Source organism: Corapipo altera, unplaced genomic scaffold (assembly GCF_003945725.1).
Source record: "Corapipo altera isolate COAL_440 unplaced genomic scaffold, ASM394572v1 67, whole genome shotgun sequence".
Classification (NCBI taxonomy): domain Eukaryota; kingdom Metazoa; phylum Chordata; class Aves; order Passeriformes; family Pipridae; genus Corapipo; species Corapipo altera.
In genome coordinates, this window is record NW_020884906.1 from 9048972 (window position 1) to 9074744 (window position 25773).

The 25773-nt window shown below is 44.2% G+C and overlaps 3 protein-coding genes and 1 long non-coding RNA gene across 8 annotated transcripts in view; 3 read left to right on the plus strand and 1 right to left on the minus strand.

Moving 5' to 3' along the window:
* The first annotated feature begins 19 nt into the window (after positions 1 to 19).
* SNAP29 (synaptosome associated protein 29) lies at positions 20 to 5998 on the plus strand. Its single transcript, XM_027652064.1, has 5 exons — positions 20 to 340; positions 1775 to 1971; positions 2746 to 2831; positions 3890 to 3997; positions 5691 to 5998. Exons 1-5 carry the CDS (start codon positions 131 to 133, stop codon positions 5846 to 5848), a joined length of 759 nt encoding a protein of 252 aa, XP_027507865.1. The 5' UTR covers positions 20 to 130; the 3' UTR covers positions 5849 to 5998.
* Positions 5999 to 7339: 1341 nt separating this feature from the next.
* On the plus strand, positions 7340 to 9929 carry LOC113951269. The gene is made up of 2 exons (XR_003529098.1): positions 7340 to 7861; positions 8315 to 9929. It is a non-coding gene; the product is annotated as an uncharacterized LOC113951269 (long non-coding RNA).
* A 5489-nt stretch (positions 9930 to 15418) lies between these two features.
* LOC113951392 (leucine-rich repeat extensin-like protein 5) lies at positions 15419 to 23030 on the minus strand. Its single transcript, XM_027652325.1, has 4 exons — positions 22869 to 23030; positions 21989 to 22798; positions 19834 to 19911; positions 15419 to 19732 (listed from the first exon to the last, which is right to left on the minus strand). The coding sequence occupies exons 1-4, from the start codon at positions 23028 to 23030 to the stop codon at positions 19481 to 19483; spliced, it is 1302 nt and encodes a 433-aa protein (XP_027508126.1). The 3' UTR covers positions 15419 to 19480.
* Positions 22886 to 25773, plus strand: part of CLTCL1 (clathrin heavy chain like 1) — a 35568-nt gene continuing 32680 nt past the window's right edge. For 2 of the 5 annotated variants that reach the window (XM_027652058.1, XM_027652057.1), the window contains exon 1: positions 22889 to 23070. In XM_027652058.1, the coding sequence (XP_027507859.1) occupies positions 23029 to 23070 (42 nt within the window). In that variant the 5' untranslated portion in view covers positions 22889 to 23028. Of the gene's footprint in view, positions 23071 to 25773 lie in introns of all 5 variants that reach the window. The other 3 variants (XM_027652060.1, XM_027652056.1, XM_027652059.1) reach the window with 3 other exon arrangements.

Below are 25773 nucleotides of genomic sequence, written 5' to 3' on the forward strand. Positions count from 1 at the left end.
GGGGGGGGACACGCGGTGGTTCCGCCCGACGCGCGCAGGCGGAAGGAGCGGAGCGGCCCGAGGCGGCGGCTCCGTGAGGGTTCCCCCAGGGTCAGGGGCTTCCCGAGTGCTCCCCGCGGTCGGCTGCGCCATGTCGGCCGTCCCGAGGAGCTACAACCCTTTCGCGGAGGACGATGAGGAGGACGCGGCGGCGGTGGGTCCCGGCGGGGCGGGCGAGGCGGACCGGCAGCGGTACCTGCAGCAGGAGGTGCTGCGCCGCTCCGCCGCCTCGGCCGACAGCACCGCCCGCTCCCTCTCGCTGCTCTACGAGTCCGAGCGCATCGGCGTGGCCGCCTCCGAGGTGGGTCGGGAGCGGAGCCGTCGCCTGCAGGGCCCCGTGGCTCCCTCGGCCCTCCTGGAGGGGGGGTCTTGTCCCTTTTCCCCCCGACACGTCCCTCTGTAGGGTTAGTCAGTGTTCCGCAGCCACCCTGTGTTAGTGCCGGCTGGTTTCCTGGGTGATGGTTTGGGTTTTGAGCGAAAAATCCCAGTTCCACCCTGTCTGTGTAATGCTGGGGCGGGGACTCGACCGTTTCTTCAGCTGCTCTTAACAATTCTTACTGAGTTTTACTGCGTGGCATTTAAGCCTCGTTTTGTCTGACTAAAAGGTTTCCAGCAGTTCTCTCGGTTGGGTGCAGGACCTGCCCTGTCAGTTGTTTGTGATGTGCTTGGCTTCACCCCGATTAATCATTTCCTTCATTCCTCGGGCCCTGTTTCAGAGCAGTTTGTGCTCGGGGACGTCGCTCATAAAGCTCTTGGCCACTGTGTCACCTGCTAATGGGGTGTTCCTTGGGTGTTATTGCCCAAATTACCCCCAGACAGCCCCAAGATGCACAAGGTGCTTGTGCTCAGGGGGTTCTCGGTGGGACTGCTGTGAACTTTTGGACTTGTTTGTCCAGAAAAGCACAAGGGAGGGATGAAGAGTTTAGGCTTGACACGGGGCCTGTGGTAAAACTTGAGTTCTTTGTGTTTGGTGCTTTATTGAGGGGGGAAACAAAAGAAAAAAGAACATTCAACTAGATTTTCCCACAGTTTAGCCAGAATATGAACACAAAGTTCTTTGTTTTGCACAATTGGTAGCTGCAGGCAACTTTCCTGCCAGAATAAATCTTTGGATTACTTTGAAATAGTGTTTGTGCTGCTGAATTAGAAAATAATGTACTTCCATATATAAAAATTCCTAAATCCTGCACTATCAATATTAACTAAAATATTCCTGCAGTCTGAAGAAATTCTATTTATGTTTATTTCCTCTGGTTATTCTGTTTCTAAATTATCAGGAACATCCCACTCAGGTGAAAACAGAATCTCTTCCCAATGGAGGTGCCATTCACAGCTAGAAATCATTGTGCTTGCTCATCTCCCTGCCATAAACCTTTGGGTTTCCATCACATCACCCATGTGGTGCTATGCTTGTTCTGTCAGCAGGAGATGGAAATGTCAACCCCACAAAAGGGCAGCACAGAAAACTCCTGGATGCTGTTTGTAGCAGGCATCAGGAATCTGGCATGGCACAGGAACGAGGGGTTTACAGCTGGTTAATGCCATGGCTGAGCAACAACTCTTGATTGAAATGCCCTGGGGGAAGAGGAGAGAGTGAAAAAGCCGTTTGCCCTTAGAAATAATCCACACAGAGGAAGGAAGTCTGTTATTTTTCTTCAGAGTGTCTGTTAGAATGCTTGATGTGTCAGTTTATCTTGGCTTCACGAGCTGCTCTGTCCCTGTCAATGCCTGTCAGGAGCTCGTCCGTCAGGGAGAGGCCCTGAAGCGCACGGAGCAGATGGTGGATAAAATGGACCAGGACTTGAAGACAAGTCAGAGGCACATAAACAGCATTAAGAGTGTTTGGGGGGGCTTGGTAAACTACTTCAAAGCCAAACCTCCAGAGAGCAAGCCAGAGCAGAATGGAGCCCCTGACTATTATGCTAACAGCAGGTAAGTAAAATAAATGTTTTACTTGGGACTTGTCTCCCACAGCATCTCTGAAATGTCACCAGGAAATCACAACTTAAAAAGATCTGTTGATTTTGTCAAGCAAAGTCTTGAGATGGTTTCTAGCTCCCTGTTTCCTTTAAAAAATATTTCCTATAAAAAATATTTGTACTTCTATTTTTATTTGCAGTGGTAAGAATAACTTTGTATTTGTGAGAAATCAATCCAATTACACAAAATTACACAAGTAATTCTTCAGTCTTCTGAATGATCATGCTTACTTCAATCTTACCAGGAAATCTTGATTTGTAGCACTGGTGTGTTACCAGTTAAATACTGAGTGTGCTGCTCTCGCTTCTATTAAAGCTGTAAATAAAAATGAATTCCTGTGAAGTTACTGCATCTTACAGTAGTTGTTTCTCTTCACCTGAGAAACTTCTGTAAAGCCTGATAATGCTGCATACATTGATTTCCTCCCTCCCTTGCCCCTCCATCCTCCACTAAAGGAAGGGAATATGTTGCCTTCAAGACAGAAGATGCAGTTTTGGTTTTGATAGCAATGTTTCCATTTGCTATTTTGAGCACAAAAGTGACCAGTTCTGCTTTCAGTGAACATAAGTGCTGATGGTTAATAGTTCCTTTTAAAGGAACATTTTGGATCAAGTCTAACAAACTTGCTCTTCTTGTGTAAATTTGATATCTTTTCTGGTTTAACAGACTCAGAATGAGACCTGTGGTCCATACCAATATTTTCTTTTTCTACTCTTTTTTCACTAGATTAAAAGAAGCAATGATGTCTAGTAAAGAACAAGAGTCAAAGTACCAGGAAAGCCATCCAAATTTAAGGAAGCTAGATAATTCAGGTTTGTTAACTTTATTTTACACTGATTGCCTGTCATCCACATGGAGCAAGCTTGCAGAGTGATGAAGGCAGAGACCCTTCAACCTGCCCAGCTGCTGACTTACATTGCTGCCCAACATCTGGAAATTTGTATCCCAGCCTTCATGGCTTTGAATCCTAGGGAATTGTTTCCCCTGAAGCCCTTTTATACCCATGCTGCAGATGTGATAATTTTTTAATTTGGATACAGATTTTATTTAGCCCTTCCAGTGGGGAATTTATTCTCTAGCTAGTAAAGACCAAAAGCTTTCAGTGCTTAGAGGAGACTGTAGCCAAAAATGCACACAATGTGCAGGCAGCCTTGCTCCAGGTTTGCCAAAACGTCAACTTAATGTTGAGGGTCTCCTCTTAAACATCATTTGTCAGATACATTTTCCTTGTTATCTCAAACATGGACTGTAACCCTCCCTACTCGAGTCATCACCTGATTCTCACAAGGCAGCGTTTGGGGTTTGGCCTCATTCCCCCTTCCCACAGTGCCTTAACTTCTGTGATGGCTTTTATGTGCCAAGTAAGTGTTCCTTTTTCAAGGGATGTTCGGTTAATTAGCGCGGTAGGAGTGGGAAAGCAGCAGGATATCCACAGTTGTAGCTGTGTGAGTAAAGAGGGAAATGCTTTTGGGATTTGTCTCCGCTCCACTCCGTGTAATTCCGAGGTCTGTCCAGGGGAGGGCACAGCAGCTTCGGGGGCCTCGCCTGGGATGGCTCCCTGCGGGTACAGGGACCGTCCCACCTCTTTGTCCCACCTGGATGTGAGTTGGGAGGCTGGGTTTTTCCTTTTTACCTCTCAGCTACCTACTAGAAGTAAAAAAAAAAGGCAGCCAAAAAGAAGAATTGTAGCCACTGTTCATCCTGAGAGGTGCCCTATAGACAGTGGTGTTGGACTACTGCTGATACCCCTGTGATGGGGTTACCTGGCAGCTGTGTTCAGGCTAATTTTTAACAGCCTTCCTAATACTTTAAAACCTCTTTTTACTAGCTTTTTTATTATATAACATTCTGTATTCTACACCCTTAACAGACAGTGATTTCAGCAAAGCAGATTTAGTTTCTTCAGTGCAAAGGGATGATTCCTACCCTAAGAACCAACAGCTGCGAGCTTACCACCAGAAAATTGATACCAACTTAGGTGAGTGAGAAAACTGAGGCTGTTTGATGTAATACAGTTGTCAATTCTTGATTCTTAAGCCAGATAAAATTACTAAGTTATATACTACCAACAAAGACTTTTTGGTTTAGTTAATTTGTGAAATTTGATGATAAATAAAAAAAATCATTTGCTTATATTCTGCATTTCTAAACTATCTATGTGGCAGAATCCAAAGTTTGATTGAAACATAAATTATTTGAATGTAGAATGCTAGGGGATGTCTGTGGGTCATCTCCTTGCAAAAATTAGTAACAAATCTGAGTTAGAAATGCATTTGAAGTGCAACCAGCTAGAAACAAACCAGCTAGGATGTCTGGGATAATATAAACCTGCTGTGGAGTGATACACTGTTGGCATCAATACTTCAACCCTTCTGCCACATGCTTGTGCTTGAGAAGTTTTGGAACTGTCCTTGAACAACCTGGGGAAAAAAAGCCCCACACCAAAAGCATGAGTCCTCTTAGATCATACACTGACAGTGAGACAGCCACTCGTACCAAGTGTGAACACGCCACAAGTCTCTGTCATTTGAACGTGGAAATGGTGCTGAAGTGTCCCACAACAGTGGCACTCAGGGTGTGAAAACGTTTCTTTGAATCATCCTGTCCGTTGACTGGAATATCACTGGGGCAAACAGTCTCATCCATCCATTCTGAAAAATCTTACGAAGCAGGTTCTAGTAGTATCAACAAGAAAATACTGCTTCAGGTAGGATCCACACTGGTATAGTTGGGATGCCATGCTGCTGCTTTTTCCAGAGCTTACCTCTCATGGAAAAGTGCATTCAACTTAGCTGACAGTTCAACTCAGATATTAAATTGCACATCAGCTTGGACCCAAATAATTTAGAGCTCTGCACAGCTTTTGAAATGAACATGTTTTGCCAAAAATAGAAGAATCGAAAGGCACTAAATATTTAATTTGTGAATTTGCCGCATTCCTTTTATTACTTCCCGAAGCTGTTCAGCTGACTTTGCCTTCCTTTGTTCTGTAACATATAGACAAAGTGCCTCTTTGCTTACACGTGTCTCTCTGTAGCTGACCTAGAAAAAAGAGATTGGAAAGAAATCAGAAAGGGAATGGATCAAAGAAATAGGCAGAAGAGTTTAGTGGAAACACATTGTTCTACTCACAAGCTGTGGAAAACTTACTTGCTTCAGAAGCATTTATACCAATCAATCATGCAATAAAATAGTCACCTTGTAGCCAAATTAGAAAATCTGGAAATGGGAGGTTTTCATCTATGATAAATAACACTGAAGATTTAAGAAGTATTGATGATACTTCTACATGAAGTTTAAGGAAAAACAATTGAGGTAGTGAGCAGATTGTGTATGCTGAGCTGAGAAAAGATGCATCTGATTTTTCTGTGAAATACATTTAAAAAATAAAAATTACATTACAGGGTATGTCATTTGATAAAGATCCAGTTTGGTGTTAAGCATTTGAAGTTAACTTGTAATGGAAGAAAGAAGGAAGTGATCACTTCTGGTAGCAGTGCAGTACAACTATGGACATAGCAGTGCTTCCACTACTGCAGAGGAGCACTCAGAGCTGAGAAGTTGTACCTGACATGTTCTAAGCCAGGAGCAGGGGGGATCCTGGTAGTGTCCATTTGAGCAGTGTGTGTTATACCACTGTGGTTCCCTATGGTCCCTCTCTCCCTTGACAGATGAGATGTCTTCTGGGCTGAGTCGTCTGAAGAACCTGGCCCTCGGTCTGCAGACGGAAATCGAGGAGCAGGATGACATGCTGGATCGGCTCACAAGGAAAGTAGAGACACTGGACATCAATATTAAAAACACTGATAAAAGAGTCCGACAACTTTAAAGGATTTTTAGAGTTGTTTTTGTCCAGCGTCAGTTCATCCTGGATGTCTCATTTCAGCCCATCTCTTAAAAAATCTTGGGTAGTATCTGTTTCTCCTTTTTTCTGATACGTTATTGGTTTTGTTGTCCATAAAAATTCCATAGGCTTAATTCAGCACAATACATGAAATTTCTTCTTTGTGTCCATGGGAATAGTGCATGTGGAGTAAAGTCTCTCAGCACTGGGTCAGGATGCCCTGCTCAGTTGTGTAACTGTGTCGTGTGCGTGGAGGAATTCGCAGGCCACAAAGCTTCAGTGTCCTTGGCCTGGGAGCTGTGGTGAGAAAAGGAACTGCGTTTTTTGCCTCTGTTTTGGGGAGGGGGCAGGGGGAACAGAATGTGCTGCTTTGTTCAGAACACATGTTGCTAATTCTGTTTACCTACAGCTATGTTAAATTCTGAAAAAATGCTGATTTCCAGCTGTAAAAATAATTTAAAGTGACTGTTGTGGCATTTCTGGAGCTTAAGGAATGGACTGTTCTGTGGAAGTTATATCAAGGGTGTCATGCAATCATGATAAAGTCCTGTGCATGTTCCCCTTCCTAAGATTACTTTTGCCAAATGGTGAATCCATGAACTGTGTTTTTTATGTTTGGTTACTAAATACTAATTGCCTTTACAGTCTTTCCAGTAAAGATCTCTAAGGATATCATGGTCTGCAAGAAATGTTGATTGACAGTGACCCAAAGAGTTTGGGTAACAAAATCAGGACTTAATTGTACATGTTTTTAAATATACTTTTGCAGAAATTGTCACCATCTGCTTTTTTATTTTCTGCTCTTTCTCAGCTTATTCATTTAGGTGGCTATTTGAAAAAATAGCTTCCATTTTAGGAATGGAGAGTTGATCTGATAAACTGCACAAACAGATCACAGAAGATTGTTTAACATTGATTTCAAATGTTATTTAGGGATGGAGCAGATGCTCTGTTTTGCTGGGCCATGTGACTGTTAAACTCCACTTGGGTTCATGTCCATCTGCCTTGGCTTAGCAGGTATGATAAAATTCCTGCAAATGAGGAAAAGCTCAGAAACATTTTTGAGTCTTCCAAATAGAAGTCGAGCCTTTCACTTTGTTTTGGTCTTTTATGAATATCACTGTAGAGCAAAATAATCACAATTCTGCTGCAGCCTGAAGACATAACAATGGGAACTTGCTGCCTGTCCTGAAAATGAGTAAGTTGTGGTTCAGAGAGGCCCAGGGACCTGTGTCAGTGTTGGAACACTCACGGTCACCAATGACAACCTGTGGCTGGGAGGAGACAGGTTCATTGTTTTTGAGCTCGTGCCACGTTATGTTATGAATTAAAGGAAGACCTTGAAGCTGTCAAGCTCGTGTCCTTCACGGACATGGCATTCCCACCCTGCTCTTTCCTTTCTCAAGGGGTTTGTTACCTTGAGCTCACTTGCTGCAAAGTGCACCCAGTTGTTAGGGAGGTAAAAGAGAACTCGAGCCTTTTGTTGTTTTACTGTGTCTTCTGGAAGTTCACTTGTAGAAAAATAAATCACTAAAAAAGCTACACTTATTAAACATTGTATTATGGAAAAAATACTGCTTGTGGCATTACTAGCAGGGTTGAGTTGTGAATTAGATTTGAGGTGAGCCTCTGTTTCCATTTGTTATTCATGTCATTGATTTCAGTCCCTAAATAAAAATCTGGTTTTCAGGGACATAAAACTTCAAGAGCTATTGAGTACTTTTAATTGCTTTTTAATTTTCAGTTTGTATCATTTATGCTCATTTAGAACCATTAAGTACCTTATTAATATATCATCTTTTTGGGTGTATACCATGATTAATTCTCTTACTCTGCTAGAATATTTATTTATTATATGATTTGATGTCTCAAGAGAGACATACATTTATTGATACATTTATTTAGTTGATACATTTATTTAGTAAATTATACAATTGTTAGTATTCAAAATGTTAAGTACCTCAGTGAAGGAAGATTGAAATCTTGATTGATGGTTTAGTTTAGTTTAGTTTAGTTTCTGGTTTAGTTTCTCCTTTTAATAAAAAGGTTGAAAAGACATGTATTTTTTTCTTATCCCAATGCTGATTACAGAAAGTCTTGTGTCTCAGAAAAGTATATAAATTCTCTCCAGAAGAGAGAGCATTAAAAATTGCATAGTAATTAATAACACTCCTTTTAGTGTGAAATCTGCCATTACCTGTGAGAAACTGTCACAACCCAGTGTTTTCTGAACTAAGACTCTGGTAACAAGGAGGGACACTGAGACTTTCTTGACTAAGTTATGGCAAATGGAAGAAAAAATGTAGCTGGAGCATTTAATTGTGTTATGGGTGGTAAGAAATGGGGAGCTTGAATCCAAGCAAAAATATTTGATTTGAGAGTGAAGGTGCTGCCCTTCTGATGTGAGCTACTCCATTTTCAGTCTCCATAATTTCCCAAAGTGAACTCAAGTTTTTGTTCAGATGTTTAGTTGTACTGGCCTTATGGAATGTTCACTGCATCCCAGATATCTTTGATGCCTTTGAAAACACAGGTAGGGAAGGGGAATAGAAAATAAATCCCTATTTCTGCTTTGAGAATGTTGCGATCCAAGCAGACTAGAATCCCAGGATCTCAGCCCTGTGGAATTTACACAGAGGTCTAACTCCTCATCTCTTCTAACAATGTCATCACTGCCTCAGTAACATATTTCTGCCTTTGCTTAGGTTTTCCTGCTCTATTTATTATTTTTGTCTTGTTTTAATGGCCTTATTTTAAAGGATTATTTTCCACATTGGAGAAATAATTGCAGGGGGGAAAAGATCGTGCATGTATAAAGGAATGTCTAAGGAATGTCTGCTACAAACTGAATTCTCTTCCTCTGCTTCCATATAGATGCTTTATGCTGATAATGAACTTCAGTGGAACTGACATGAGGAGACAACACTATTTTGTAATAGTGATGATTTTTTTTTTCTCTTGGAATAACTTTCCAACCCGCAGGAAAAGGAGATTTAAAGGAAAATAGCCACACAGACTTTGCCTTTCCAGGAAATGCCACTTTGCTTGTGTAATGAAGGATTTACTTCAGTAGCTTTTCTTACTGTTCCCTGAGATGGAGTTTTATTTCTTCTTGGATACTGCTGAAAAACTTAAACTGTGTGGGGTCTAAGAATTTCAGAAGAGATTTAATTTGCACTCACATGCTAACTTGATAAAATAAATGATTTTTGCCTGCATATTCATGTTGGCATATAAACTGGTGTTCTTGCAGCAAAATAGTTCTGGTTATTTTTATTGGCTTGAGGAGAAGTTTAATAAGGTCATAAGAAAATAGCAAAAAATATTTTAAATATTCTTTATAAAAGGCTATTTTCTTGCTCCTCAAAAAGTTTGCTGCTCAATTTTGAAGAGATTTTAAACACTTGGAACTAACATAACTTCATAACACAGACATTAGACTCTTAAAAGCAGCAAGGAGCACAAATGGGAATAACCAGTATCTGAGGACTACATTTCCAGGTGTATTTGATTTTTGAATTTCCTGAGCATTGAATTAAATATTGTAACAAATGATGTGTAGCTGAACTTTAGTCTGAATTCCAAGGATCTGTCTCTGTGCTGAGCTGGATTGACCCATGGAAATCCTTGGGACACGATGGTGTCAGGGGTTCTTTTAGTCTGTGAAATTCATCTGAAGTATTTTGCTGCCTCGTAGCTTTTGTGATATCATTTGTTAAGTGGTAAAATAGGAAATACTTTCCACCCACTCTGCCTTCTGAACAAACAGATTTTTGTAGGCATTTTTACAAGCATAACGTCATATGGAGGATATGTGTTAATTTTTACTTTGAAATATGTAGGACTTAATTTTCAAATCATAGGTGGTGATTATTTGTGTCTGTCGCTTTTTAAAAAAGAACTTTAATTCTGTGCCACCCAGGTATAACACTTTTTGTACAAGTCAAATTGCATTATCTTTTATTTAAATGCTAAACTGAACTGTAGTTCAGCAATTTAGGAAATTGGATGAAATGAGTGTTGAATGGTAAGATGGTCAATAAAAGGTGCTTATTGTTAACGAAGACTTTTTGCATTTATCTCCGAATTTTTTTTTATTACAACTTCATTGTCCCTTTTTCCCCATAATATCTGTTATAATGCTGGACCTAGTCTGTTAAATTTGTGCCAATATGGAAATAAGCTGATGGGTTTTGTTTTCTGAGAATAAAAACAGAGTATTACATTTCTACATAATTCTTGAGTAGAGTCTCTTAGATCCTGAAAGAGGAATGCAAGCAAGCATTCGTTTTTGCAAACATTTTATTTGTGATGATAAAATAATTCAAGATGTTGCTTGGAAAGTAATCTTGCCATAGTGCTTGGTATTAGCAGGAATATCAATAACTGGATATAGGCATGAACAAGGCAGGTGACACAGGAGTAAGGCAAAAAAATATATGAACCATCTTGAAAACTTAAACAGGGTTTGTAATGTTCCTGTGTAGTCCCAAATTTGGTGATGGTAGAGAACTTGTGAATGTCCTGACCTCCAGTTAGGTTCTTATCTGTACATGAGGGAGGAACTTGGCTTCTGAATTCTTTTTTATTTTTTTTAATAGAGTTTAGTTTTGTTTAATATGGTAAAGCAGAGTTTCAGAAGGTTTATTTATTACAAAAGCTCTGAAAAGGGAAAATCAGTAGAGACACTGATGGGTTTTGTTGTTTTTTTTTAATTCCAGTAACTTTGGTTTGCTGCCTTTATGCTGAGAGTTCTTCAACAAATGGGAATTGAGAGCTCTTCCATCTCTGCACTTGATTGTTGCATATAGAAAAATCAAAATAATGCAAAGAGCACAGTGGGAGATGGTAGAGAATGGAGCAGTGTGGTGGATTCTGGATCTCTGCTAGGAATATTAATTGCTTCCTTGCTCTGCTTGCATGGAGAATCAGTGTCTGAGTCTTAAGAGTATTTCACACGCAGCTGTTTGTCTATGGCAGGTCAGGCATTTCAACCCTCCCGTGTTTTCTCAAGGACCTCCTTGCTTACAGTGCAGTCCCTGCCTTTCTGGGGAATGAGGGAGGGAAGGGGGGGTAAAGGATGCTCATCCGAGTAAAACCAGGCAGAGCAGGTGCTGTTGGAATGAAGGACCCCAGGTTTCTGCCTGTCCCTCTCCCTGCTTCTGAAAAGAGGTTTGGCTTTAGGAGGCAGTTCTGTAATTTTCATTTTTTTTGGTAGGAGGGTTTGTTTGCTTCCAGATAAATTTATTACATATTCCCGAAACAGGAAAATATGAAGAACAATTCCATTGGGGCCAGAACTGAAGGCTTGGGAAGGCTCAGTTGAAAGCAAGCAGGGAGGTGCCCCCAGAATAAACAGGCTGCCAAATCAGGAAGATCCCTGAATGCCAGGCAGGGTTTTCTAAATACAGTGACTGTGGAGCCCTGCCTCCACTATAATGTCTAGATGGACTGTGACTGCTGTTGGTGAGGCAGAACCTTCTAGAAAATGGGCTTCCAACTCTAGCTGTGGATATTTTGTGGAAAACAATGGACCTCCTTGGCATCTTCATTCCCAGTGACCCTCCTTTCCCCTCCACATTAACTGTCAGTCTGCTCTCTGTTAATGTGCCAGGGGGAGCTCTGCCCACAGGTCGAGGCTCTGAAGAGCTGCTGGGTTTCTGTCACTTGGAAGAAGCAGCCTTTGCCCAGCCCTGTGTGTCTCTCAGCCTGCCAGGGTCAGTGGGGGCAGCAGGGGCATGGAGTGTGCCACCAGGGCCATGTGGGCATTAACCCTGCAGTGTAGGAAGAAAACAGTACAGTTTGGGATGTGCATGTCAAGTGCTGGCAGCCCTGCAATAGGAGCCACTGCCCAAAAGAGTTTTATCATTTCAGATCAAACATGTAAGGGCAGTTGGGAAGAATTACACAGTTCAGTTATCTTCCTTCAGTTTTACTCCACTGCTTTTCTTCAGGGCACTCTCATCAGTGTATTCATTTCACCAGTTCTGAGTTCAAGTTATGTAGGTACTAAAATCTGACCTGTTTGCCCTAGATTTGAGCCCCAGATTTCTCTGAGAATTTCTGTGCAACCCCAGTGTTTGTTTGCATGCAATGTTTGTTGACTAGATGGTGCTGTCTGGACGCCTTTGAAGAAAAATTCCTGCGGGAATATTGCCTCGTGTGAAGCAACTGCAAAGGCTGGTGGTGCACTCTGCTCTTGGCTTCCAGTAAGGTCCACGGTAATGCACTAGGACAGGTCTTGAGAGTCTTAACTTTATTGCCCTATTTTCAGCATTGCCTTGTGCCTGCATTGGCCAATCTGTTTACATCTGTGCCCACTGAGCCTCTTGGAGAATGATACAGGATGTTCCTTCCCTCTTTGAGTGAAGTCTAGGCAGAGAGGCAGCCAAGAAATCCGGCAGTTCGATATAAATAGGTTACAAAATTGTCACGTAAGAAAGCAAAGGTTAAAACCTGATTGCATCCACCTGCCCACAGAGAAAGCTTTGCAAGGGAAGGACAATCTCAGCCCCTGTTTTTCCTCCTGGAATAATGTCTGCAGGATGACCAGGACTGAATGCCCAGGACTTGTTACTTGTAATCTGATTTTTGTGAAAAGCCAAGAAGTGTTAAAAGGCAGGATTTTGCTGGAGACTGAGATAATTCCAGATTCAAAGTTCTGCAGCCTTCTGCCCTGAAAATATTTAGGCTGCAAACAGCACTGCAGAGGAGACCTGTGAGTCATTTTATCTGCTTCATTGTGCACTGTTGTGTTCTAGGGTGGTGACATTTCTGGCATTTATTTTTGTTCCCAAAGCTGCAGTAATACAGCATGGAGAGGAACTAGCAGTGTTTGTGGATGCCTGTGGGATCCTCCCCACGTGTGGTCAGGGTGCAAGGCAGGCAGGCAGTGAGGATGCAGAGCCCATTCTGCTATGGCCAGGCTGTCACTGCCACCTCCCACCTCCCCTCCCCGTGCAGGTGTGACCGAGACAGGTAGAACACATTGATCAGTACATCCTGTACTGTGATACGGAGAGGGATGTTCTTTCCTAGATGACATAGCTGCAATAATTCCCTGATAGCTTAATTTTTGTTGGTATGTGTTTAGCAAGATCTAATGACCTAAAACTGAACTGCAACATTAAGCAAAATGCAAGTGAGAAAACAAGATTGTGAGGGGCCTCTTACTGAGGCACCAACCTTGTTAAGCCAAAGAAAAATGCTGGTGTGCCACGAACTGGTATCTGTGACACAGCAAAAGCAGCCTTGTTCTCAAGACATAAAAATGGCCTTCTGGATACAGAAGTGCTTTAGCAGGTCTGATTTGTCCCTCTCCTAATTAGGTGGAAGAGTCTTCCAAGTTGAGCAAAAATATCACAGGGGACCTTTGTGCTGAATTACAGCAGAAAATACTAAAGAAAGATCCCTCTGCATTTTATGCACACACCTCCTCTTAATGCTCACTTGTATCAATCAGAGGAATATCCTCCCATACCAGCACTGTTTCCAGAGCTCCATATAATGGTTTAGTCCTACTCATCTATCTGACCTTTCATCACTGACTTTTCAAAGTTTTTAATTTCCTTAGCCATATCCCTCAGAAATTTCCCATGCCATCCAAGCAATACATTCATTATTGAAACTTGTGTGATTTAATAATTTCCTGGCACAATAATTCCAAAACATGTGGGAGGAAATATGGAGAAGGATTTTTCCATCTCCAGGTGTTTATTTTACTGCCTGAATCCTTGCTCTTGACCTTTCTGAGTGGCTTTTTGTTGAACTGCATTTCAACTGCTTGTCTAAGAAAGACCTTCATCCTTGCAGCTGAAGGTGGAGGCATGGAAGCTCATTCTTAGAAGTCTGATGTGCCTGCTCTAGCATTTCTAGCTTTGAATTTCTGGAGCTGTTTTCTTTTCCACAATCTCCATAAGCTAAACAAACACTTTTTTTGCTTTACTGCTTTACTAATCAGTGTTTGAGATGCAATATTGAGGCCTCTACTGCCCACTCGAGCCAACATGCAGCATGCTGGGTTTACCATGGCAGCCTGCCAGGAGCCTCAGGGCTTCACCTGTGCCCAGGAGAGGTAAGACAAAGAGCACAACCAAAGCAGCTCCTCTGTGGGACTCAGCAGCACATTGCTGGTTCCCAGGTATCACTGGACATCAGCAGCTACTGGCAATGACTGAGCAGTGGGGTCTGGGTGCATTAGAAGGCAAGAAGCTGGAGCCTTAATTCAAGAAGGTACTTATTTACGAAATAAGTGCATATTTATGTTGAGCAGTACATTAAAACCATTAAACTCCCTTATATATTTGCACTTGGGCACATGTAGATGCAGTGCTGAGTCAGCCTGGCTGTGTTAATGACCTCAGCAGATCTCCAGGGAATGTCTCTGCTTTTCCAGGTGTCTCAAGTGTCAGGGTTATGAAGCCGATTCCTGTAAGAACAATTTTCACTTGGTATTTGAGAGAATCATTAATTCTGACTTACTCTGCCTTGCAGTGGTGCTAAATAATGGCATTTGAAAACATTTGAAGAGACATCTGTTAAGCCTCTACAACCCTGTTATGTACCTGCTCAAAAGTACATAAAATTAACAGTCAGGAAAAGGAAAAGAACCTCTGACGTGTCTCAGCTGCTCTGTTGTTCAATTGCTCAGTCATCTCCGGGCCACACAGTATAACAGAATGTAGATTTATTTTAACTCTCATCAACTGCTCTGCTGTTTTAGTACCTCTGCCTGGAGTACGGAGTGACTGGAAGATTGCCAGGAAAGGGAAGTCTGTGTGTGAACAGCCGGGAGGGATAATACGTAAATCTGGGGGAAAGAGGCAATTAAAGGCAGTGCTGAGATAGAATGAAAAATAGACAATATTGAGCCTCATCAGAAATAGCAACATAAACAGCCACTTACTGTACAGTGGAGGGAACTTTGCTGTGAATAACTGCATTTTACAGAAAACAGATGGATTATGAAATCTGTGAGCAGACTTACAGAAAGCAGTTTGGTCCATGTTGATGTCTGGCAGGTCCTCCTGGCACAAGGGGACAAAAGGTGGCTTCTCCCTGCTGTTGTATTTACAGAATCCAGAGGGGAGCTGCAAAACTGGATTGCACATGAGCCAAACAGAGCTGAAAATAATTCTGCATGTCATCTGTAACTATGAATGGAGATGACAGAGGAAGTGCTATCTGAGATCAGCAGTGTAATAAATGGTACCTTTTTGCTTTGTAACCCAGCAGCTGAGGAGGTGATACACCAGTGAACACATCTATCCAGAGGGACCATGCCTGTAGCTTACCAGGATCTTGGTATCACCAGCAAATCCAACTGCATCATCTTTTGACATGAGTGGGTGGACTGGGAAGGGACAGACCATTCCAAAATGTTTAACTTCATGTTACAAATGAGGATGGATTCCAACTGCGTTTTAATCCTATGGCCTGTATTTGATCATTCTTGTTTTGGAATAATTGATCAAAAAGCTCAACAGTTTCCTGTATTCTCCCACTTTTCCAGCTATTTTGCTGGCTTTGTGAATGAGTACAATCAGACACAGCCCAGACACAGCAAATCAAGCTCCTGTTTGCAGACACAAACTTGGCAATATGCATTAACTGAACATAGTTCTTGCATCAGGCAACACATCATGTGCTGTCTCGGTCACATTCTGGGCTACAAGAGAAATATGTTTAAGGATCTTTTGGAGGGCTCATGGAAGTGCTTATTTCTTACCACTAAACTTGTTTCTTTCAATTCTTTAGTTCTCCTCTTCCAGCATAACCAAAGAAACAAAAGAAGAGCTGCTTATTATTAACATGTTTCAGTCTTCGTGAATGGATAGAAACACGCAAAGATGACTCACTTCTGATGTGCTGGAGCTGCAGCCTCACTCCATCCAGAATTTTAAGCACTAGGCTCTGGTTGAGTTGGAGCAAATGACTTGTAGAGAGCTAAGATGGAAGAGGGAAAATTCCAACACTGGGGCTAGAACTCACCCCTTTGGATGCAGTATGGCTTGGTGCAGAAAGGAGACAATTAAAAGCTACTGCATAATAACCTCCATATATTCTTTTTGAAATTAGTACTTTATTGGATCACATTTTTCCACAACCAAAAATCCGCAAAGCAACATGATGACAAAATGCTAAATAAATGGTTTAACTAGCACTTTGTATGCTTCCCCTTTCATTTTTGTGTTTGCTAAGGATACTCTACATATCTGGAACAGCACAGTTTGCCAAAAAATGGGTGTGTTTTTTTACATTTCAGGGCACCCCTCAGGCCTTTAGAAAAGTAGAAAGTACCAAATATTCTTTAAACTGGGGAAGATCTGTCTAAAGAGATAGGATTGTAAATTCCCTCTGGTGCTTGTTAAGGCCTCTGCATGGGAGGTTTTCTCCCTTTATTCAACACCCTTCACCTAAGTAGCATCACTTACACTGAAAGCTCTGGCATAAAGGGGCATGGCTGTCTTCATCTTGTGTCATCTAAATTCATTCTAGTGACAGGGTAGCAAACTGTTTATGAATTGCTTCTGCCAGCACTTAGTAGGAGTTTTTTTTAAGGTACCTTAGTCATTTCATTATGAGGACTTTGAGCATGTAAGCCTGTGCTTGCCTACGTTTTATTCCAGCTCAGTCATCTTGCTTGTGTTGTCAAAAATCTAAAAGGTAGCAAATTTGTGATTGTTAAACCTCTTTGGGAAACATATTTGTGTTGTGTTTGTGTCTTGAAAATTCTAGTTAAGACTGAAGTTCAAGAAAAGCCAGTCTGTTACATTCAGGTTGTGTATGTCATTAAGAACCAAGAAATGCAGAGAACGTCCATTAAACCTGTTCCACAAACAGTTCAAGACAGAGAAAGCCAAGAGTGAATACGAAAATTAGGGTCACTTTTATCTTCAGCTTCCTGAAATCCTACAAGCTGATAATAAAAAACCAGGGCATTTGTGTTACATAGAATAGCATTACATGGTCTAATAAAAAACTGGGTTTGAAGGGGAGAACACAGTTCAGGAAATAATGGTGTTTTCAGGACAGCATTTCTGAACCTATCTTTAAAGTTAATGCAGACAAAGGTACAGATTCCTACAAAAGCAGGAATTTGGGAATAAAGGAATGGAACAAAAATATTTCATGAACAATAAAACTAATTCAAGAAGGTGCAGACCTTGGTCAAAGACTTTTTTTTTCCCCCACAGTTTGCACTGACTTCATAGATTTTCCAGTAAGGGCTGAACTCCCACTTCAGCCATTCCTTCTAAATAAAAGTCTCTCCACTCTCTGGCTGCCTGTTTTCATGAAAGTTGCTGGAATTCAGTTTCTTTGAGCTTATTCCTCTCTGTCACACATGGCTGAATTTGGCCACTGGTCTCAAAACTTACTGTGGTGGGGAAAAGGAAGCAAGGCAAACAAGAACAGTCATAAAGAGCTGTTTCCTTCTGGAGATGGGGGAATTCATAGCTTATGAGTTTAGAGAGTGCTTCTTGCCAGGATTAAGAGAAGGGGAAATATGTTTTAAATGCCCTATAGAAAATAAAAATTCTGTTTACAATCTGCACAGTTTACCACTATACTTGAAAATGTAACAGGGTTTCTGCTTTTCTTGGCTTCATTCTGTTTCCTGGATAATGTAATAATGTTAAGAAAATGAGCACTGAGGTTTTCCCTGTCAAGGGTCTATTTCAAAGGAAATAGCTAAAAGGCCCTAACAGTCAATATATTCAGCATTTCCCAAATCACCCTGTTAATCTGCAATTGGCCAACATTGGCTCATTCAGCCTTGCTGTAGGACAGAGGTGACAACCAGCAGACCCCTCCAGGTCCTTCCCAGCCCTTTCTCATGCCCTGTTTGTGCACACTGACTAGTTATGCTCCTAAGTGGTGTTCAGCCACTCGGACCATCTAGGCTGAGATTTTACTTGCTCTATTTAGAAGCGTAGCTTGGTTTCTGTCGTTCCAGACCTGGTGATATTAGAGAGAGATGCACCCTGGATTTATATCAGCTACCTCATCCCTTGCCACTGGTTATGTTTTCAAAGAACACATTCACCCTCTATCTGCTTGATGAATGAGCTGCCAGAGGAAACACCCAGGAGGAATTCAGCTTCTCCAAGGGTTGTTGTAGCACACAGCCCTGATCCATCTGTCAAGATTCTGAAGGCACACGTTGACTCCCGTGCCCTTTACCCGGCTTTGCGTCACTCACCAGTAGATCTCTGTTTTTTACAAGGTTGGTTGGAGGAGTTGCAATTTCAGCTGAGAAACTGCCATGTAAGGGATTCAGCACCTGTGCTGCAAAGCCTGGAGAACACCAGTGTCCAGGGAAGGAGCAAATGGCTCTAGGAATGCACAGAGAGCATCAATGTCCGTGTGCTGCTCGTGGACAGAAATGGCTCCTTCCAGTGGAAATGCTTCTGGGAGGCAAGACAGGCATATTGTTTGCAAGCTACAAGTAAATTATGTATCATCATGGCATTCTCTGTGGGGAACCTCAAGACCTCCAGCCTGCACTGCTACTGCCTCTAGACACTTCTGTTCATTTTGACATTAAATGCCATCAGAATCTGCTGATGGAGATGATGGGATTATAATCTCCAGCAGAGCTTTCATGTACAGGGACTACAGGATGGGGCTTCACATACTGAACTAAATTCATAAAGTGACCTTTATCAAGAACATGTCAGGAGTTAAATCCACCATAACAGGGGATTGCCTTTAAATTCTAAGCATGTACAATGCCATTCTTCTTTCAAAGAATGAACTAGAGGGAATTTAAACATTAAACAATTACATATTAAACAACTCTGCAACAGAATCTTTACATTTCAAATAATTTCTTAAAAAACATAACCATTTTTACCAGCTGGGTCTCAGGAGCTTGTGCAATGACTTACACAAACCACAGAAGAAACTCATCCAGAGCCCCAGAGCGCTTTGTATGACCCAGAGTTATGCATTCAGTAAGAACAGACAGAAAAGAAGAATTGAACTCCAGGAGAAAAGAATGGAACTTTGCAGTAAAATGGAGAATGACTGCGGGACATGCACGAGGAGTCAGCTCTGGATGGGGACGGTGAGAGAAGACAGTTCTTGACTCAGCAGTGAGGAGCCTGTTGGACGGAGAGAAGAGACAGAGGGGAGGAAAGGGGAGGGCTCCACGTCTCCAGGAGACAAGCTGGAAAGAAGTCCAAGGAGCGAGGGTGTGGTTTGAAAAACAAGGAGTACAATTTCAAACTGGATTCTGAGGCAAACAGTCAGTGAGGGCCTCGAGATCCACGAAACACCAATTTTCTCCGTGAGAGACCAGATCGGAACTTTAGGAGCTGCTGTGACACTCTGACGTTGCTGCACCACAACATCTCGGTGTGACTGCTGACACAGCTTTCCTGAGGTTTGCATTTATCTGTTAAGCAAAACATTGACACTCCGACGGCGCCAGGCAGCGTTGAGCTGGGAACAGATGTGGATCAACATCCTGCCGTCAGTGCTGTGCCACAGGCAGCAGCTCTCCAGCAGCTTCAACGATCAGGCACGAGGACGAGCAAGTCCAACATGCAGACTCTCCATCCCTTGGAGCTGCAGGTGATCCCACTTGGGCAGGTCTGCAGTGGACACTCTCTCCTACAGGCCAGAAGATGTGCCAGTGCCATTTGACTTTTTTTGGATCAAAACAGCAAAGTAGCCAAAAGTTTGCAGAATGAACACTCGTGCAGCTAAGCGGTGATTTGAACAGATGTTGTTTAGCAAGAACTTCCTTGGATGATTCTGTGGGAAGAAGACTAAGAACATGCACAATACATACAATATTTTTCCATGTAAATAACAGCCTCTCCAAGACAAAAATGCAGCTCTTCTCAGGGCTGTTTTCAAACACTGAAAAAAAAAAAAGGCATCAGGCTGCCATCCATAGGATGAGCCAGAAAACCAAATATTTGGATGAAAACAACCTCTGAAATAAATAGAGAAACATTTACCAGGAGCTTTTCCATTTGCTTTGTTAAAGGATTTCTAGGGATTACGCTCTTCTCAGCTGCTGGATGCTGTGGCTCTGCCTTGTATAAGGGAGCAGGAGAGTAGCAGTCAGCTAATCAGAGGGGCACTAACACAACGAACCATTAGAGACCCTTTACATTGCCTTTTAATAGACTAGAGACTCTAGGAGAAATACCTTAAATAAGGCCAGTAGTGCCTTCCCATTGAGAGATCCCAAACTAAATATAGAAAACAAGGTTAAAATAGTCAGTTAAAACATCCATGCACACAGCTGACTGTGCAGAGGGCAGTTAGTTTTGCAGCTGAAGCTCAGTAGGCTGCAAAGTGGACAAAAGATGGCAAAACATTTCTCCCATTTTTGTTTGATTTGTGCCACAGTGTCCAGCACTTTCACAGAGCTGGCCATGCTTGCAAAGAATGTGACCCTTGGGATCAGCAAAGCCAGGTCTTATAAAGGACAGATATTTAAACACAGAGAGGTGTAAAGAAGGTAGAGATGAGAAAGACATCAGCAGACAGAAGTGTGGCAAAGCACTCTTACATAAAGGGAGATGCTTTTTTTACCATGGATATTATGGGATGTTGTAATTAGGATTTGGCCAGCTGGGATTGGGCATGAAGGATTATATTATTAAAACTGGAGTGAAGAAATATAACAGACCTTTAATTTTAATTATACTTTAAAAGAGACTCGATTTCCTTGCCAGTGATCTCTCCAGTTCACATCAGCAGTTTGGTGCCAGACTACTAAGAGGGATTGCACACAATACACGGTGACTTTTTTGCATTTGTAATTCTTAATGATAAAAATAAGTCTCAGGGACAAATCTGTTGCTTCTTTCTTTTGTCACAGTTCTCTTTAAAACATAAATGATATAAAAATGTATATACTGTAACTATGTACATTACTTAAGAGGTCTTACTTTATTTGTGAAATAAATGATGCAAGTCTGTGCCTTGTTTTTCTTTAAGACATAGTTAGCTATAAACTAAAGAGCAAAAATAGGAGGTCTGGATATAAATAATTAGCATCCATAAAGTGACTGTAAGGGAGGACAGCTGACAGAAGAAAACACAGAGCAAGTTCACTATACCAACATGGGCTGGTGACAGATGTCCTGATGTCCCACTGATGGTCTGTCTCTGCCCTCATTTGGAAACTCATAACCCACCTTAATTAAACTGCTACTAACAAACCTGAAGGGCAGATGCTACTCAAACCCCTTTTGACCATGTAAAGAAAAGTTGTCTCCACTTCAGCTCCAGTTTTTGCTTTGTTCTTTTGAGAGACCAGACCTTGGTACCTAACCCCAGTCAGGAGTCTTCTGGGGACAGCTACAGATCCCAGATTTCCTCAGGGATGGGGCTTTAGCAGCACCTCATCCCAGCCACCTGTTCAATGGGCTGTTCAGGGTTTCCTCTGTCCAGATGTAGACCTTCATGTCTCCCAAATATGGCAAAGGGCTGCAGCCCATGGCTGCAGCCTGTGACTGTGTATGCCAGTAGAACCCAAGGTGTCTCAGCAGAGCCATGCCTGTGATTCCTTTGGAAACCTAACCCAGTTTTGGCAATTCCCATCTCCATGTATTAAAAATGAATGAGGTGAAGTTAAAATAATGAGGTTTTAAATTGTAATATATTTGAAACTGTTTTAATCGCCTTCTGGTTTTGAGTCTTCAGGGGTCCCTTGTTCAGCTTTGCTTCACAACGCAGTACATAAGAAACTAATCTATAAAAAATTAAATTAGAGATTCTCCCGTAATCCTGTGTTTCCCAGAGCTGAGCTCTCTGGGAAAATATGAACAACACAATGCTCTGGATAAAAGTGCTGGAGATAGTAACACTGCAGCAATTTCCATCTCAAAGGATTACTGTAATTTAGGAGAAATATAATAGCTTTAACATTACCTTCACCTCCCTCATCTGATGCTAATGGGCTGGCTAGGAGTGAGGGTGAAAGAAAAAGGTGTTGATGTACCTCTTGCATGTTGAACCCTTCACTTCTTGGTTATTCAATAACTTCCAATTCACAGTGTCAACTCTTGGGGGAAGGAGCCCTGTTCCTATTTAGAAATCGCACGGGGCAAAACAGCGGGATGGTTTTCCAAACATGTGGTCATAAAACCCCTCACGTACCTCCGGGCACGGCTGCAGCAAAGCCCACATGGCATTAGGGCAAGTCAAGGTGGACCAAGGGCAGCTGTGCCGCCGGACCCCAGCGCTGGCCGAGCCCCTTGGGGGTGCCGGGGGCTCCCGAGGAGGATGAGGAGAGCCACGCTCTGGCACTGCCGGCCACGACAGCAGGTACCGGGCAGGTGGCTCCCGTTCCCCAGTGCCCACCAAGGGCCACCGCCGAGGGGGCAGCGCCTGGGCGTCCCCTGCCTCCCTCCGCACCCCGGCGGGAGCCCCGGGGCAGGGACCATCGCCCCGGCACCGCCAAGCTGCTCTGGGGAAGCCCCGGCGCCGGTGTGAGGGTGGGTCGAGGACAGCCCCGGGGGCGGTGTGAGGGTGGATCGGGGACAGCCCCGGGGTCGGTGTGAGGGTGGGTCGAGGACAGCCCCGGGGTCGGTGTGAGGGTGGGTCGAGGACAGCCCCGGGGTCGGTGTGAGGGTGGGTCGAGGACAGCCCCGGGGTCGGTGTGAGGGTGGGTGGGGACAGCCCCGGGGTCGGTGTGAGGGGAACCCGGGGCAGCGCCGGAGGAAGCCGGGGAGGGGTCCAGGTCACGTGAGCGCGTGTGGCAGCAGCGGAAGGATACCTGCACTTTAGCAACCCCTCCCGCCCCTCTCCCTTGGCCGTAGCCGGGGCGGGGACCCCCCCCTCTCCTGGGAGCGCCGTCCCCAGCCCATCCCTCAGCGGGAGTGCAGGGACAGCGGGGCAGAGGAAGAGCGAGAGGGCGGGCGAGAGGCGGTGGCGATGGGCGGGGGAAAGAAGCGCGGCGGGGAGGGACTATTTGAGGAGACCCTGGAAGGCTGGCGAGGTGCGGAGTGATTCCGGCGGCGAGTGAGCGGCCCCGCGCTGAGGCCGAGGAGGGCGGCGGGCGCGCCGAGCGCCATCCCAGCGAGGGCTCCGCGCCTGCGCCGCTCCCGCAGCCGTGAGGGGAGCACCGGCCCCCGCTCCGCTCCGCTCCACCGCCCGCCCCTGCCCGCGCCCCTGCCCCGGGCAGCTCGCCCCCAGTCATGGCCCAGATACTGCCCATTCGCTTCCAGGAGCATTTCCAGGTGAGCGCGGCGGGGCGGCGGCGGAGGCGAGGGGAAGGGGCTCCCCCTCCTCTGCCTCACCCCGTCCCTCACAGGGTGGGGGGGGCCGCGGCCTAGGCGGGCCGGGGGCGCGCTGAGGGGCGGGGAGAGGGGGCCAGGTCACGAGGGGAACCCCCTCCGTCCCTTGGGACCCCCTCCGGTGCCTTCTTTCCCTCCCTGCGGAGCGCGGCCGCCGTCCCGCTGGGTGCCGCGGGAAGGCGCGCGGGGCCGAGCCCGCCCCCGGTGCGGGCTCTGAGCTGCCTCGTCTGTCTGTCCGTCCGTCCGCCCGTCCATCCCTCCATCTATCGCCGGGGCTGCCTCTCCGCGCCGTGCGGAGCGGCCGCGATTTGTGCAGAGTCACTCGCCGCCTGAGGGACCTCCCGCTCCGGGGAGGGGGAGGCGCCGGGGCCGCGCCGCTCACCCCGGGGACCGCGGGCGCTCCCGCCCTGGCTCGGGGGGACGCCGCAGTCTTGCAGAGGGATCGCGGTTTTTCTCTTTTACCGTCACCCTCAGGATCGCGGAGGTTCCGGGGAACCCCTTTCTGTGCAGCTCGAGCTGCGGGGAAATCGGTGAGATGAGGTGCAAGAAAGCATTTGGACTTGGAAGCTGCACAGCTTATTTCCCTTCTTCCAAACATAACAATATTTTAAAAAATCCTCCCCCAGAATAACGTGGTTGTCTTAATAGCCTGTTAAAACTATAATGCCAGCATTGGAAGAGATCCATGACTAATGGATGCAGCACAGACAAACCGGTTTATCTGTTTCCTTGTGACCCGGTGGTAAGGGAGGGTTGTAAATGGAGTGAGAGAACAGCGGTCTCTGAACATGCAGTTTGAGGCAGGAATTAAAGGAATTTGCTAAATGAATGAGAGAACAGGAAGTGGACTTGGCAAGTCATCCTTCTGTCGCCGTACCGCCCCTTTCTGTCAAATCAGGCATCCATTTCAAAATACAAACGGGGCATCATCCCTCAGTGAGGACTTGGTGCCTCTTCAGGCATTTCAGCCTGGGAAATGGTTATGGCCACTTCCAGCTCCCTTTGGGAAGCGGTTTTTGCTTAACTGGAAGAACTGTCCCGGTGACCCTAGAAGGAACTCTGGCCTGAAAAACAGTAATTAGAGCTAGTGAATTCCAGAAATATCTAATCTCTGTGCCCAAGGGAGCAGACACACCTGTGTCCTCTGAGTTTTCATGGGTTGGGAGAGTTTAACAGGGTGAAGAATTCTGTTGTCACTCCACCCCCTCCCTGCCTGTGTCCGCTATAGCAGCGATTGTAATAATCTCAAACAGGTTCCTAAGAGCTGCAGTACAGTTTTCTAAGTAAGAAACTTGGGGTCAAAGTGTTTCTGATGTCAGACTCTCCTTAGAGAGAAGCCTATAGTTCTTACAGTTTAAAACTAGCCCAATCCTGCTGATTGTGTTTGGTCTATACAACAATGATGAGAGGACATCACACTTAATATGCAGGAGGTGTACTGGGCTGCTTTGCATGTCAAATGACTGTTTCTGTCATTACTGGTGGTGTGTGTCTTGCAACACTGCCAATATCAGCATTGTGGGACCTCAGTTTTTTTTGGGTGAGGGGCTCCCCACCTGCTTCTCGAGGGATCTGCACTGAAGTCATATTCTATTTTTTGCTACCACCTGCTTTTGCTCTAAAATAATTTGATCTTGTTTAAAGGGCTAAATCTGTGCTTGAGTGGCTTTCCCCCAGCGTGAAAGCTGCATGGAAGAGCAGGGAAAACCTTGGGATGCCCACTGTTAACATGTAGGACCCAATTTCATCAGCATTCACTCTGTGCTGCTTCTCCCCCCCAGGCTGAGTGCAGGAGCTCTAAAGCAATACTGAAGTGGGGATCAGGAGTAGCTGGTAGTAGGAATGCAGTCAGCCTCCTCAGTGCTGCTTCTGCAGTTGTCCCTACATGGTGGGATAAATAGAGAGGGAAAATGAAAGGAATGTAAGAACTCAGAGTGTTTGATCTGGCTGGATATCTGCAGTACAGTTTTATCAGCTCTAACTTAATGTTATGTGTTGTAAACATCTAGAGTCATGAATAAGTGATACGTGCTCCTTATTATTGACTGGTAGGGAACTTGTAGAAACATGAGGCCTTCCCTTCCTAATTCTGTGCTGTCACCCATATTTAGCTTAATCTCTTCCCCCCTCCCCACTACTTCCAAGCAATTGGCTTGAGTACAGATAAATTATCATATTTAATATTAGTGTAGCAAGTGTACTATGCTACTTTATGATAAATCCAAAAAAGTTACAGTTCCTTGTAACAGTGCTGTTTTCAGTGATCCTGAGTTGAATCTTTCTGTAGCTTAAGTCAGTCTGTGTACTGTTTGTACCTCTAGCCTTTTTAATTAATTAATATGGCTTTAAGTGATTAGAAGATTGGTTAGTGATATAATTAATTCCAAATTCAGCCTGTTGCTGATGAATTGTGATTTCCCTCAAGTTCAGAGTTTTCCCGAGGTAGCTGTAGGTACTTTACTAAAAGAAGAACTGAACCATGCAGTGCTCTCCAGAGAAGCTAAACATAAGTTGCAGTGCTAAATACTGAACTCTTCTCTCCCTCTCTCTCTCGCTGGAAGTGGATAAATGGTAGTGTGAAGTGAAACAGAGATCTTGGTCCACGTAGAATTGGAGGAGTGCTGGGGATCAGCAGACTGTTTACAT

Bases quoted from the DNA above. Each gene is read 5' to 3' on its own strand.
- SNAP29 (XM_027652064.1), top strand. From the start codon at position 131: ATGTCGGCCGTCCCGAGGAGCTACAACCCTTTCGCGGAGGACGATGAG. The intron at 1,972-2,745 runs GTAAGTAAAATA...TTTTTTCACTAG, and splicing joins GACTATTATGCTAACAGCAG to ATTAAAAGAAGCAATGATGT. The intron at 2,832-3,889 runs GTTTGTTAACTT...CACCCTTAACAG, and splicing joins AAGGAAGCTAGATAATTCAG to ACAGTGATTTCAGCAAAGCA.
- LOC113951392 (XM_027652325.1), bottom strand. From the start codon at position 23,030: ATGACTGGGGGCGAGCTGCCCGGGGCAGGGGCGCGGGCAGGGGCGGGC. The intron at 22,799-22,868 runs GCGCGGGGCCGC...CTCCTCAAATAG, and splicing joins CGCCGCCCTCCTCGGCCTCA to TCCCTCCCCGCCGCGCTTCT. The intron at 19,912-21,988 runs GTACGTGAGGGG...CCCTTATACAAG, and splicing joins TGCTGCAGCCGTGCCCGGAG to GCAGAGCCACAGCATCCAGC.